This window comes from Vespula vulgaris, chromosome 15 (assembly GCF_905475345.1).
Source record: "Vespula vulgaris chromosome 15, iyVesVulg1.1, whole genome shotgun sequence".
In the NCBI taxonomy this organism is placed as follows: Eukaryota; Metazoa; Arthropoda; class Insecta; order Hymenoptera; family Vespidae; genus Vespula; species Vespula vulgaris.
In genome coordinates this window covers 4,487,501-4,504,036 of record NC_066600.1, presented here as the reverse complement: position 1 = coordinate 4,504,036, position 16,536 = coordinate 4,487,501, and the positions used below count along the sequence as shown (strand labels likewise).

The window sequence follows — 16,536 nt, the reverse complement described above, 5'->3', positions numbered from 1 at the left end:
AGCGAGATCAATATTTTGAATCTCTTAGAGCTGTAAATTTGGCACTTACCATATTGCGCCATTACAGCTTTTAAAATTAGAGTCTAATTTTCTGATGCTTCCATTATCACGCATTCAACGCGACAACGTCATTTTTCCTTTCTTTTTTTCGTTTTTCTTTTTTTTCTTTTTCTCAAACGAAATGATTCATTTCTTAAACAATATCGCAAAGCAGTTCTTTTCTATCTTTCGTCGATATCGATAATACAAAAAAGAAAATTTCGTTCGTCTGGATCCTGATGATAACGATCTCGACGAATTATTAAAAGTTACACATCGATTATACAAATCGATCGTACAAATCGATTTTTTGCAAATCTCAGAAGTATCTCTTCTTTTCGAAAAAGTACATGTCGGACGATAATTCCCATATCGTCCTTACCCAAGTCGTGATCGTGGTATCGTGAAGAAAGAAAATAAAAAAAAAGGAGGAAAGAAAAAAGAACGAAAAAGAAAAACTATATACCATTTAATCGATCTTTTTCAAAGAACGAACGTTCACGTTTGGAGGAAGTAAAGCCAGGAAAAGTTACTAAATCGATAGTTCAACGTGCTCTTTCGATTCCTCTCAACGATTGACTGGGTAGTCCAGGTGATATGCCAGATCCTTCGCCTGTTCTTGCTTCGGGATCACCATTTGCAGCTTCCGAAGCTTTATATCTTTTGTACTTTCCTGTGGTATTCGGTTATAAGGTGACAACGCTTTGTAAATCGTTAGTTATTAAAGAAATATCGATTATTTAATTTATTAACGTCGACTTACTTGCCAAACGAACCATCGTTACACCCCACCAAACGCTCCAACCCCATCCAACAAGACAAAATAGTACTGTGAATAATTGGCTCACACCTACTATAAGATTAACGACAAACGCACCGAATCTTGCCTTTAAACCGGCCACGGCTGAAAATCTTGGCTGACCAGTGCAAAGATTAAATAGTCCGCTCCAAACTGTGCCTGGGAAATAAAATCACAGTTAGACTTGACTTCAAGAAATTAAAAGTGCGAATAGTGAAGTTATCTTTCTTTCTCTCTTTCTCTTTTACTCATTTTTACCTGTACCAGGTAGCAAGACGTTCCATATAAGACAAAACCAAGCTAGTGGAACTGGCATACAAGGAATGGCACCTCGCATCAAAGAGTTGTGCTCCACCAAAACGTCAGGTATCTTGGCCTTTGGCTCCTATGATCAAATATAAGATGTCATCTTGAAACACTAGAATTACCTACATAACGTATACTTGATTTAATATATATATATATATATATATATATATATATAATATAAAATAATACTATACATATTATATATATTAAATATCATAAATACAATTATAAATAATTATATAATATATATATATTATATGTATTATATGTATATAATATTATATATATATATATACAAATTATCATATATATACAAAACATTCGATTAAATTTAAAGTAAACATTTCTTTTCTAAACGATTAAAACCAATCATTATTTCGATTGATTGACAAATTTACAATGATACTAAGTACTATCATAAATTTTAATACGTACTTATCTATCTATCAAGTGTATATTGAATCTTTTTAAATAGTCCAGAATTATTTTTAAATAAACAAAAAAAGAAAAAACCGAAGAAAAATAAAAAAAATATAAAAAATTTAAAAACTAAGAAGAACAGAACTTTTTCGTAGATATAATATAATCGAATTATGAATATATTTGAATATATTTTTGTATGAATGAAAGGGTGGGGGAGGGGTTTGTTACCTCGGAAAGTGGAGGGGGCGCAACACTAGTTAGACTGGGCTTGGCACGTATATCTCTTGTGCGTTGTACATCCGCACATTTACATTTGCAGCTGGCAAAAAGCCGTTGGCAAAGGGCGGATAATCTTCTCTCCGGTGGAAAACAAATATTAGGCTCATCCGGTGCGACTCTATCTCTTCTTGCACAGCATCTAATTCCTTTAGGACGTGGACATCTGTATGAAAAGTGATATTTGAAGAAAAGAAGATTCAGATTATTAAATAAATTAATTAAAATTGTAATATAGGAAAACAATTTTTTTTCGTAATTTCATATATCACTGAAACATTTCAATTTTGGTATTATATATATATATATATATATATATATATATGTGTGTGTGTGTGTGTGTGTGTGTGTGTGTGTGTGTGTGTGCATGTATATATATATATATCTATGTATGTAAATATATATCAATAGCAAACTAATTTATAATAAGAATAAGTCATAAGAATAAGTTAAAGAGAGAGAGGGAGAGAGAGAGAGAGAGAGAGAGAGAGAGAGAGTGACAGAGAATTAATTCATTTTTTACGAGACATCAATACTTCTTTTTAAAAATTTTAAATCATCTCTGACATAATGCTGACTAATCTTGGTTAAATTTTAAAATCTATTATAAAAAAAAATAATTACATTAATTTTATCATAGATGTAATTTCACCTAAGTATACAATATTGCATTTTATTTTATAAAATAGATAATAACAAAAATAAATTCTATGAAAAAAAATTCTTTTATTATTATTATTATTATTGTTGTTGTTGTTATTATTGTTATTATTATTATTGTTATTATTACTATCATCATCATCATCATCATCATCATCATTATTATTATTATTATTGTTGTTGTTGTTATTATTGTTATTATTATTATTATTATTACTTAACATTATATATAGATGAAAGTTATGAGAAAATTAATTATTAATTTAATTACTAAAATTAATTATTACTTTTTCTTTTAACGATAAAAGAAGAGTGAATGAAGTAAAAATTATTCTCTCTACAAACCTGCATCTTTTCTTGAATCTGGACCAACAATCGATCGGTATCTCATCAGCAACGTCGTGTCTCGTTTCCGTTTCGTTTCCCATAGCCACCGTTTCCCTCTTTCTAGACCACGAGAGGATCTTAGAATTACGTCGACAGGCCAGACACTTCATACTTGGAAAACGTTCGTAATAACGGCCCAAGGTCCTTCTCCATCGACTAAGGGGCTTGTCGGCACTTGGTCTATCTTCCTCCGAGGTGAGTTCACCTGCTGTCTGCAACGCCCTGTGCAACACCAAAAGGAGAAGGTGCGCCTATCAAGCTTTTAAACTTATTAAGCATCCTCGAGCTAGCTCGTTAACTCGACTCAAGGATGGGCCAACATGTAGAAGTCTACTAAATTGGCTTTTCGTTGCTAGCTCCAGACTTTATGTACATACATACATACATACATACATATATATATATATATATATATATATATATATATATATATATATAATTAATGTCAACCATGTCTGAGAGTATCTTTTGCCTCAAGGTATCTTTTCCAAAGAGATCCTTTGAAAAAGACTACAATAAATATTACTTAATAAATAAAACTTAAAGAATCATCGATTTAAAGAAAATAAATATCACGTTTCTTATTTTGCGATTGAAAATTTTATATTATAATTCACAATAGTATCGTCGTGATGCACTAAGATTTAATTAATCGTTGGAAACCCTGCTTGGAAACTAAACTGTCGGTACGATCGAAGAACACTCACGAGGTACCGCGAAAATCGATTTGGAATTCCCGAGTGTAATCAGTTTCCAGTTTTGTCGCACGGTGACTGTTGTAAATAAATGGGTAACCGTTGACCATCTTCGGCACAATCGTCGAACGACTTGCAAATTGCGGCTGCCGCAGTACACCTTCGAAGTCGGTAAAAGTTGCGACCATTGGAGGACTTCAGGACGGAGGACGAAGGACGTGTGGAAGGCTAGTATTAGTGGTGGTGGTTGTGGTACTGGTGGTGGTAGCAATGACTGGTCGAGCCTAAGAACAAGTCACGCGATCATTTTCGACCGGCGTCCCCTTAAGCCACACCACACCGCACCATTTTAGTCTTAAACGTCTGGAGTAGCCACTACCAGCTTGACCAAGACCAAAAGATCGATAATACTGAACTGTTAAGTTCCTTATGCTGTTCTTAGTACCTTGCACTTTGCGTCGTAGAGTTATTTACGAAAGTTACTTTACCGTACATTTAGATCATTTTCATTTTCCGATAGATTTTAATAATTGATTATAACCAATTATATTCTTATATATCGATTTTTATCGGATATTAACTTTTTAAGAATCTGTATATTTCATTTCGTCAAGGTTCCTCGGTATCGATAATTATGCAATCTATAATAAGAATATGTTTTAAAGGTAAATATAATATTATAATTCCTCGTGTAAAATTCTTAAATGTCCATTAAAATTTTTTCATTTTTCTTACATATCTCAGTTCGTACTTTTCTTATATTATTGATTCTAAACGGATTTATTTTCTAAGAATCTCGAAATTATTCTTCAAGGTTTTTTTGGTATATACCTATATCGAATATATATAACTGTACAATCGTTACAAAGAATATGTTTTAAATGTAAATATAATCGTTTGTTACGTGACACTCATAGTTACCCTTCGATACGTTCATTTTCCGATCAATTTTAATTCATCATAGCTTTTATATCTTTCTTATCATCGATTTTAAATAAATTAACTTTCTTTGAATTAAATAATTTTTTCGATATTAATTATTATCAAACTTTTACTTAAGAATATTATTTAAATGTAAATGTCAAGTTAAGTTCTACTTTGATCTGTTAATTTTCTAATCCACTATAATTCTCATTAGCTAATGTTGTCGTTATCATCGATTTTTAATAAAGATTTAATTCGTTGAGAAGAATTTGAAAATTATTATTCAGTGTTTCTCGTTATTGGTAATATAAAATTTATACAAAAAATATGTTCTGTAGGCAAATATATATTTATATCTCAGTTAATACCTTTTTTATATTATCGATTTTAAACTGATTCATTTTCTAAGATTCTTGAAATTATTCTTCAAGGTTTTTTCCAGATTTTAAAGATTATATAGTTATATATATATATATATATATATATATATATATATATAACTGTACAATTGTTACCAAGAATATATTTTAAATGTAAATAAAATCGTTTGCTATGTGACAGTCATAGTTTATTTACTCTTTGATACGTTCATTTCTCGATCAATTTTAATCGACCTTAGCCTTTATACTTTTTTTATCATATATTTTAAACAGATTAACTTTCTAAGAATCTAATAATTTTTGTGTTAAAGTTCTCGGATATTAATTATCATCAAATTTTTACTGAGAATATTATTTTTACTGTAAATATAATCATTCGTCATGTTTAATTTAAATTCTACTTTGGTTTCTTAATTTTCTAATCTACTATAATCTTCTTTAGCTAATGTTGTCATTATTGTTGATTTTTAATAAAGATTTCATTCGTTAAGAAGTATTTAGGAATTATTTTTTAATATTTTTTGTTATTGTTAATTACAGTATCTTTAATAAGAATATATATATATTTTTTTAAGATAAATATAATCAATCACTACGTGAAACTTGAACTATCCACTGATTAATTAATTAATTTTTTAATCATTTTATAATATCTTTCTTATCTATTAATTTTATATAAAAATTTCTAAATTATGTTTTTCGCACAAGGTGTTTAGATTATGATGATAACAATCAAATTTTTCTCACGTGTCAAACATAAATGTAATCGTTGAAGTTTAATGTGACGATTGGTTGTAAACGTTTCTTCAAAGTTTTACAAAGTTCTAAGATAAATCATAAACGGCATTTGAAAGTCGCGAAAAGTTTTAAGGAGGCACGTCGAGAATTAATCGATAGGGCGTGACCCTGGAGAATTGCGATGACGATGAGATGTACAAACCGTAGAGAGGATATTTAAAAATAGAAATGAAAGAGGGCTGAGATAACACACATTAGAGATTAACATACGCGTGTTGGATATTTAATGATTTTACTTCTCCGATCTAATGAATAGAGTTTGTTAAATATTTCATATATTCTTTTTCAAAGCTTTCTCTTAAATTTTTCCTAAATATTTCTAAATATTTCACTTTTTTTTTTCTAATATCTCCAATTCGATAGAAACTTGTGGTTTATTCGTTCGATTCATAAATATGTTTCATTTTATTGTCATATAATAATACTTATTTCTATAAATTATTTTTTATATTTACAAGATAAATAAAATAATTAAATATGTATTAAAATGGTTTATAAATAAGTATCGTTTTATTGGACTAAACTTCAAATTCATACTAGCACTTATATTTATGTATCTTTTTTTATATTTTTAAGAAAAATAAAATATTTATGTATTTATTAAGTCGGTTTATAAATAAGTATCGTTTTCTTACGATAAACTTTTAATTCATACTAACACTTATTTATGAATCGTTTTTTATATTCACGAAAAAATAAAATATTTATATTAAGTTGATTTATAAAAAATACCGTTTTACTAAAATCAACTTCTAATTCATATTGAATGATTATTTATATGAATGATTACTATGAATGAATTTTTATATTTATAAGAAAAACAAAAATATTTATATTCTCTCTCTCTCTCTTTCTCTATTTATGTGGTTGACTTATAAATCAAGAATCATTTTATTGCAATAAATAAACTAATAATGACACTTATTTATAAATCATTTTTTATATTTACTATTCTTTTTAGAGAAGTAAAAATATTGTATATATTTATTAGATCAATGCATAAATGAGAATGATTATATTCTAATAAACTCCTTATTTCAAATTACACTTATTTCTGAATCATTCGTTACGTACACTTACATATACCAAAAAAAAAGAAAAAAGGAAAAAAAGAAATTGAACTATTTATATATTAGCTTAATTTCATTGTAACAAATGTACAACTTATATCGGCTAATTATTGATGAATCGATTTCATAGATGTAGAAATATATAAAAAAGAAGAAGAAAAAAGTACGGATATACATAAATTTTTTTTCTTTTTAATATAAAAAAATGATTATCCTCTCGACGATAGCGTCGTATTCGCACGTCGATATCTACATTTTCATCTTGATGTAATCACCGACGCGATTAATCATCAGTACAGCTAGACACGTGTACGTGACTCCGGATTTGTTAACCCTTCGGTTCCGCTTTGTCCTGCTTTCCATTGGCTGCGAGGCGTAACGATAGAACGCGTGACGACGCAAACCAGGCGTAAAAGTCGATTTCGTAGTACTCTATTTTCTATGCTAGTATGCTAAGGACACGACGTATGTAAAAAAGGCAACCTTACGAGCAAACTTCGTGACCAATTTTCAATATCTACTTACAGTTATACCTCCTAAGAAAACACAAAATTTGCTTGCGACACGACCCGTGTTTCAGCGTTAAAAGGAGTTTCACGTTGAAAGAGAGGAAGAGAGAAGAGAGAGAGAGAGAGAGAGAGAGAGAGAGAGAGAGAGAGAGAGAGAGAGAGACAGAAAGAGAAAAGAAAAAAAATTAAAAAAAAAAATAAGTCAGTAGGAGCTTTGCGTGTACGCAGTTAGATCCTCGGTAGATAATTTTATCTAGATATATATATATATATATATATATATATATATATATATATATACGTATATATATGTATATATTTTTCTTTCCCTTTCATCTGTAAATCAATCACTTTAATTGAGGTTTAATTGGAAAAAAAATCTCTCTCTTTCTCTCTCTCTCTTTTTGATTTAAAGAAGAAAAGTATTTGGAGAAAAGAAGTGGGTATCGTGAAAAAAAAAAGAAGAAAGAATAAGAAGAACGAAAAAAATAAACGGTTTGGTGGAAGTGGCAGTGCGGTTGGAGGAAAAGAAGTTGCAGCTAGTTAACGTTGACGTAAAATGTAAATATATTCGTGATAAGTTCGTTAGATGCTGTTAGATCCTTCCGAGATATCTCCCGTTCGTTCATACGGAACTTGTTCATGCGGTCATGTAAATCTCGTTGGAGATCGATATAGTCTGGTTCGGACGTTACGATCGATCCTCCGAAGCCGGTTAGAGGAGGTTTACAACTATTCAGAGGTTAAGGAACCCTAGAGTTCGAATAGCAAGCACACAAAAGCATAGGTAAGTAAGTAAGTAAGTAAGTACGTATGTATGTAAGACTCATCCTCGACTAACATAGTTCGTCTCTCTATTCGTTACCCCACACTAATTCCTTTTAACGACTATGATACCGTAAACCCAACGAAACCTGTGGTAAGACCATAGCTCACTGTAGTTCACGGTTTATTACTTATTCCTTTAGCTTTTATCAGGATTCTTTGATATAGTTACTCTTTGATATAGTATAACAATTTTCTATTTGTCGATTAGATCTAGGATAATCTTGAAATATATGAAATATATGTGTATGTATGTATAATTTGACTTTATATTTGCACGTATAATTTTATCTTTTCATTTTTTTACTTGTTCAAAGTAGAATCTTCGTAGGTCTGTTATCTCAGGTCGTATACAATGATAACTAACAGCGAGTTTAGTTTGCGCTCCGTATATTCGAACGACGTTGCATTTGACCGAGTTTTGTAAAATTCTTTTTTCTAATTTTCTTTCCTCTTCTTTCTTTTTCTTCTTTTCTTCTTTTCTTTTTTTTTTGTTAAACTTAGTCATTCATTTGAATTTTGTGTCCCGTTTAAAACGAAGAATTGAATATTATTATTAATTTTGACGATAATAATAGTTATCCAGAGAAATGATTGACAAATATTGAAACGATCAAAACTTCGATGTCAATCGTCGATAAACAACGTAATTATTATCTTTTTATGAGTTAAATTAATAGAAACGACTTTACGTCATTAAGTACGAATAAGATAGGAATAGATCACGATACAACGATCAGAATGCGTAACATAGATCTTATGCAAGCACGTAATCTATTACATCGTGATGCGATAAACGTAACTACATCTGCTGCGTAAAACTTATAAAAATTTACGTAATTATATCTATTACATAGAATAATGAAACGTAAAAAAAGGTATGAAAAGGTATAAAAAAGAACTTACGTTGGTTCGCCATTTTGTTCCGGTCTCATCACGTTTCCGCTCAACGTCTCGATCTCATCCGGTCGTTTGACCACATGCATTCCCCTTTTCACTCTTGGCGAGGAAACTCCTTTGACGGTATCAACACTGACCCCGGTATCGGTAGATCGTTCACTATCGTTAGACCCTGTAGAAAGCTGGGTCAATGACCTTTTCGGTGTATTTCCATTTCCTTGATTCTCATTATTCCGTGTATGAATAGTTTTTAAAGGAACGTTTCCGATTGCGCCAGAATCACCAATGGAGTTCACAGAAATGCCATTAGTTCGTGACATAGTCGTTGTTGTCATTGTAGTCGTCATAGTATTAGTTATTATCTCGTTACCTTTGGCGTTTGTTTTCAATGACGACATCGTTCCAGATATTCTTTCCGTTTCGTTCGACGAAACCAAAACATTTTGTCCTTGGTCAATAACATTTTGCCTCGTTTCAGTTTCAACGGTTGCCTCAGTTATTACTCTATTTCCGATAACCTTGTTAGATCTCGATGAAGACGAGTTACCATCGGCTATCGTTTTATTATTAATCGTACCGCCGATCGTATTCGTGACGATAACGTCGTTACTTGTTATAGATTTTCCATCGTTAATGTTTTTATCCGAATCGGTTATTTGTACGATGTCGATTTCGTTTGTACCGTATTCTAACATGGAATTATTCGAAACCGGTGAAAGTTCGTCGACGAAATTTGATCGTTTGTTTGACTTTGGATTCTTTGAATTTCTCATAATAGAACCCTTCGAACTAGCAGAATCGTTCTCCTTCGAAACGTCGAAACGTTCACGGCTGGTTGTACGATTGTAACCCCTATTAGTTCGTGCGCTATTCAAACGAGATTTAATGGCATTGTTCGAGTTACCCGATGAATCACTAGCACCTTCCTTGTTCGTTGTTGAATAACGTTCGTTGTTCGTTTTCGTCGGTGTACTATAAACCGCATTTCTTTTTCGCGTATTTTTATCATCATGGTTTTGGCCACTTAACAGTCTCGATTTACCGTTCGTATCCCCGTTTTTCGAAAAGGACGATTCGGATCTTCTTGATACGTCAACAAACTGTCCTTCGATTTTCGTCGCATCTATTGGAATTCTTGAATTATCGATACGTAATGGTTGCACCGCTGTAGTCGTTGTCGTATTAACGACACTTGACGTACCAGTTACACCAGATGTCCTTTTCAAAAGATCCGCCAGACCAATTTGATTGTTTACGTTACCATTACCCGTTCGTTCGTTGTTGTTTGCATTAATCGTACCTTCTGTTTGACCGTTTTTCTCATTATCATTGATTTCCTTGTTTCTCGACATCTCGGGCATGCTGACACTTGACGAAACTTTGGATCCATTGTTTTTCAAAGGTATTCTAGATATTTTGGAGGATGTCACGTTGTCATCGGTTGTTATGAATCTCTCTCTTTTTTGATTGTTTTTCGGTGGTGATATGAAACGTGAAACGGGCGTGACCATCGTCGTTGTATTCCGTTGAAGATTTTTAACATTTTTAGGATCTCTCGTTGATGTTGCCCGTATATTTGATTTGTCAATTTTCGTTGGTGTGCCACGAATCGGTGAAAGTTTCGATGGTGTTCTGATTACTGCTCGATCACGTCTCGATCTGGATGAATCGTTCAAAAGATTATTTCTACGTCCTTCATTGATATTGTCGATACTGCCATGAACGCTCAGCCAATTTTTCTTGTCACCTCGACGTCCAATGTTTGGTGATACTCTGTCATCTGTTGTTTTGCTAAGAGAAACCGATCGCCGTCGGGTTGGTTGAGGTATCAAACTCTTTCTCGGACTGCTCTGTTGAGATGCTAAAATTAAGATAATACATAGGATTTTTACAGTTACAACGTCTTTATTTGTTCTTGAATAAAAAATAAATTTTTCTTTTTTATGTATAACCTATATACAAAGCGATGCTCTGATCGACTTTTAATGCAGTTAAATCTTTCGGTATATGAATTAATGAGCTCGAATGAAAATCAACAGGTTGTGTAAAAGTTTATAGGAGAGAAAAAAACATAGAGAGAGAGAGATCCAATTATTATTATGATTGTGAAATTATATATCAATCTTTAAATCGTTTCAAAAATATCAAATTATTCGATTGGAACTAATACGATCAAGTCAATTATTGTTCCCTTTTTTTTCTTTTTTCTTTTACATCGTTACTTTTTCACTTTTGTTTGTAGATGTAAAGTATTGTCTACAGTTTTTTTTTTTTTTTTTTAGTTTTGTTTAGACGTTTATAAATTATCATCCGATTGAAACAAGTTAAACGATGCTGATTATTGTTTTACATAATGTTTTTCCTTTTTTCTGTCATATATTCTTTCTTTCTTTTTTTTTTTTTTAACGCAAGTACCTCTCGAATCATTTCGAACGTTTCTCCGATGGCTTCTTCTTAGATCGAGATAATCATCCGGTGAATCTGGTCTTGATCTAGGTGGTGGACCCTTGAAACCACGACCTCGAAACGGTGAAACTCTTCCTGGTGGTTGAGTAGGCGAGACACTTCTTGATTCCGGTGTGGCTGGTCTACTTTCAGCGATTATCACGAAACTGGAACGACGATGGGCCCTACCAAGGGCTGTACCTATTGCAAGGATCGTTTGATCAGCTCTTTTCAGTCTTTTAAATTTTCGATTAGTTCAGATATTGCATAGGTTTCGAGAAATTTTGTAAATAATGTACTCAAAGTTATCAGTTAAAAAGCAGTTCCTTCTTATATATTCTATTTTTGTCAATCTGAGATTGTAAATCTGAAAGATATTAAATATTTGGACGTTCTAGAATTTTTTTTCATATTTTAGCAATTACATGTCCGCAATCTCTTGATGTTATTTATTTATTTTTTTAATAGTTATTCGTACATTGATCGAAATATTCAAAATTTAGATTTGAATAATACTTGAAATGATTAGAAAATTATATATGTTTCGTACATAATTATTTATATTTTTATCGAAAAAATGAAAAACTTATATCCCTAATATTTGAAATAATTATAATCTTATGTATATTTTTTATATAAAAATAATCGTTTATCAAAATAATAAAAAAGACTTATATTTTAATAATATTTGAAATGATTAGAATCTCCTGTGTGTGTGTGTTTTTTTTTTACATATCCTTATGTATCCTTTTTATGTAAAAATAATTATTTATACTAATTAATTAAAAACTTGTATTCGAAGAATATTCGAAATTATTCAAACCTTATGTATGTTTTATACATAAATATAATTATTCACTTCACGTTAGTATTGGAATCATTTATATTAAAAAAAAAAAATAATAATAATTCACATATTTATCTAAACAATAACGAATTAATACTCGAATGATATTCGAAATGATTAGAATATTTTTCTTTTGAGATGATTAGAATATAATATTTGAAACGATTCGAGTATTTTAATTTCTCTATTGTATCATCATACCAGCTGGCACCAATTTGTAAGGTTCTGGTGCGGTTGGTGGTGGCGGTGTTGGTGGTTGAGCTGGTAGTTGTATTTTTGGTGATGTCGTCGATCTTGGTTGTGGTATGATCGACGATGACGACGACGACGAGCCGAGATAGGAAGAATCTCGTGTCGTGAGAACACGAAATGGAGGCGACGCTCCAGTTTTACGGGTACCACGGACATCGTCGAAGCGTCTCATCTTAGCTGATCCCACGTGTCCTTCATAGATGCTGACGTTTTTACTCTCACCTGATTGAACAAATTTAAATAGTCGTTCTCGTACTAAGTTAATAGTTGCTATTTATGTCGAAACGTCAATATGTAATATATATGACTCAATATCGATGTTTATTTACACCTATACTGAATAAAATATTTATATTCGAATCATTTATCTAATGAAATACTTACCATTAATTAATAAAAATATTGACTAAAATAGTAGTTCGATATCGAATTTTTAATAATTATGAGTATTTAGTTTTACTATGGTAGACGATATATGTAAATTTGTAAATCGTTAACGATTGGAAATATTCGCATACGTAATACTGTTAATAATGTTATATATATATATATGTTTATGTTAAAATTAATATATATATTATCATAATATATATAATTATATATAATATTTACATATATATATATATATTTAATTAGATAGTATATATAGGTATATACGTTATTGCAGATATATTATATAATAATATTAGTAAATCTATTTTTGATTAGTTATTAAAAATAAATACGTGTCTGTATGTTGTATCGATATTAATCAAATTATTTGTAATTAACTAATATAAATGTTGTATGTGTAAGATTATTAATAAATTTATACACACACACACATATTTAATAATGCAAATAACTATTATAAATGGAATGGTATTAGAAAATTTAAGTTAATAATTAACTAATATATTTAACAACTTATTTTTAATTAATTAATACGAACACATATTCATCTATTGTTATACATTCAATACCGCTAGTGAAGTTAAAGTTTAATTATAAGCAATACACATACACATCTGTTTCATTATACTGGATATTATAAAAAAAATATATTATTTTATTAAGCAATTTCCTTAAAGCGGCTTCCATTTAATTTGCCCACTTTCGACTTTTCGAAAGTACTCGTATGCTCGTTTAGCCCGAAATAATACTAAGGAAGAGATATAAAGTCGAGAAAGGGGAAGGATTCGTCTTCGTTTCGGTCTGATGCCTGGTTAATTATTAAGAGCTCGCGTAATACTGTCATTATACTACATACGCCGATGTACTACTGTACTAGCTAATTTCACAGGATTCTTCTTTCGTGGTGTTCTTTTTTTTCTTTCTTTTTTTTTCCTCTCTCTTCCTTTTTTTTATCGTTACGTCTGGCCGAGCTAAAGTTTAACGTCTTCCTTTTTCTCTTACGATATTATGAAGTGCTATGGGTATATCGCACCTCCTTTACGCTCTCTTAATCATGCTGGAACATATGTGGCGTTTCGATTTGCACTGGCGATTTTTACGTCATCTTACTTACTGCACGAGCTAACATATCCAATAATTTTACATCAACGTAACAATTTATTCGGATTCGATTAGGTCTAACGAAAATTTAAGAACAAAAAAAAAAAGAAAGAAATTTTTTTTTATACTTCTAAAGTGGACGATACGTTTTGTTCTTTTTCATTTTTGATTGTACGCCTAACAACAGATACGAATCATTGTTAAGAATTTATGTAAAAGAAAAGAAAGAAAAAAAATAAATGAAAAAAAATGAAGATAATATATAATTACGAAATGTCTGATTTTATTTTTAATCTGTATTGTTTGAAAACCAAAATATTCGAAAATGATTATGTATCTTTGTTAGAATGATAAGGAGAGAGAGAGAGAGAGAGAGAAAGAAAAAAAGAAATGTTGTAAATCAAAAAACATTGAGTTGGACTGACCAGTAAACGCCTTAAAATCTACTACCCTTGGTTGAAAATCAATGGCTAGAATGTAGGGAATATCGATTGATCGAATTAACAGGAGCCAAGACATTTTCATTTGCTTGAAACGATTAAAAATTTTTCTTTCTTCTTTCTTTCTTTTCTCTTATTCCTTTAAGACAAGATAATGATGCAAAATAAATAATTTTTGAAAGATTAAGCTTCCTCTTCTTCTTTTCTTTTCTTTTTTTAAACGATAGTACATAGCTGACAAGTTTCCGGTAAAAAAAAAAAGAAGAAAAAACAAGAGAGAAAGGAAAAAATATGATAAAAATTATTTAACATCATGAATCGTGAAAAAGAAAATTCTATATAAGAGACCCTATCTAACTCGTTTATTCGTAGTTCCTAACGAATACAAGATTAAAGGAAGTGTCAAGTTAAACTGCTTTTAGAATTTAGATGCAGTTACGTTCGAACGAGTGCGACCTCGTGTCCAAAGTATAATTCACGGTCTCTTGTCGTTCGTTAAAGGAATACCATGCTAATATTTATGACTACCGTTTTCTACCAACGAATGGACAAACGCGTATACGTGCACCCGCCCGCATAGAAAGATCGAGCGATATAAAACAGGTTAAAAATTTAATATAAATTTGACAAATCCGCACTCTTTTTCGTTTTATCCTTTTCCCGTACAAAATGACGTAAATTTATGTTGTTTTTCTTTTCTTCTTTATCTTTTTTTTCTTTTTGTTTTTTATTTTACCCTTACAAAGAAATAGATCATCGAAGAAGGTCTAAAATTTATGGCCGATGAATAACTAGGCAATTTGTATACATTTTTTTTTCTTATGTTAAATTATACGTCATAAGAAATAATAGTGAATTGAGGCACGGTATATAATGATGTCGACGACTCCGGCAATCGTGAAAGTTGCCGATGTGTCATGCTGCAGTTTCTTTTGCAAAATGTGCACGTTTATGTACAAGAGAAAAAGTATGGAATCATATTCGAGAAAAGAGAAATCATATTGTATGATTAAAGTGTCATCAGTCTCCCTTCGTTTCTATATATTTTCTCTTTTAACAAATGTAAAAACAACGTGGTAACGTAAGCCGATATCTGAGTTTCTCCAAACGCGTATTATTTATTTATATTTACAGTTACATATTTATTTAACATCCGTAGAAATTTCAAGTAATATTTACTAAAATGATCCTGAATTCAGAAATTTTTTCAGTCGAAAGTAGATTTCTCTTTTTACCGTAAAAATAACGTACGTAAATATAAATAGATAGATTTGTTTCCTATCTTATCATTTACAAAATATTTTTTATTAAATAAAAATTATATACAAATTATATAAAAACAAAACTGCTGTAAAAATGATTACAAAGATATAATTTAATTTCGAAAGAAAAATAAAAAAAATGGCGATCTTGAAACGCCGTCGGAATTGAGCAAATATGCAGATAATTAATTATTAATCAACTAATAATCAACTATTTACGAATAGATAGTTTTTACGCGTGTCGTTTATAAAGTATTCATAGAATTTTATATGAAAATTAGCGTCCATTTCAAAAAGAAAGGTCTAAAAAAAATTATGGTCGTCGGAATTGAACGATCGTATAAATAATTTACTATCGATTAACTTTTCATGAATACATCATTTTTTCTTATATCATTTATAAAGTATCTTTATGATTTTATAAAAAAAAGCCATAAAAATGACTATAAAAGTGCTTGGATATTCGAAAAAGAAAAATGTAAGAGATCTTATCAATTAATTAATAATAGACTATTTACGGATACATAGTTTATCCACGTGTAATTTATAAAATGTCTATAGACTTTTATAAAAAAGTTTATAAAAATGATCGTCCGTTCAAAGGAGAAAAGTGTCAGAAAGGAAAGTGCGAAAAGAAAAATGGCGGCCTTATAAAGCATCGTCGAAATTGAAGGAATATGCGATTGCGCGTTAACGCGAAAAGTGTTCGCAATTTTTCAGGATACCCACCTATGCGCTGTGCACTCTATCTAATTATGATCGTCTACCTGGGAGCGCCGCAGCAAAGAAGTAACCGCCCACG

General features: G+C 30.5%; 1 protein-coding gene across 2 annotated transcripts in view; it reads right to left on the bottom strand.

Moving 5' to 3' along the window:
* Positions 1-492: 492 nt before the first annotated feature.
* Positions 493-16,536, bottom strand: part of LOC127069404 (protein stum) — a 20,037-nt gene continuing 3,993 nt past the window's right edge. Inside the window, exons 2-9 of one of the 2 annotated variants that reach the window (XM_051006390.1) lie at positions 12,488-12,760; positions 11,410-11,640; positions 9,001-10,855; positions 2,852-3,115; positions 1,799-2,012; positions 1,097-1,223; positions 803-997; positions 493-712 (exon numbers count right to left, since the gene is read on the bottom strand). In XM_051006390.1, the coding sequence (XP_050862347.1) occupies positions 585-712; positions 803-997; positions 1,097-1,223; positions 1,799-2,012; positions 2,852-3,115; positions 9,001-10,855; positions 11,410-11,640; positions 12,488-12,710 (3,237 nt within the window). In that variant the 5' untranslated portion in view covers positions 12,711-12,760 and the 3' untranslated portion in view covers positions 493-584. Of the gene's footprint in view, positions 713-802; positions 998-1,096; positions 1,267-1,798; positions 2,013-2,851; positions 3,116-9,000; positions 10,856-11,409; positions 11,641-12,487; positions 12,761-16,536 lie in introns of those variants that run through there. The other variant, XR_007783537.1, reaches the window with a different exon arrangement.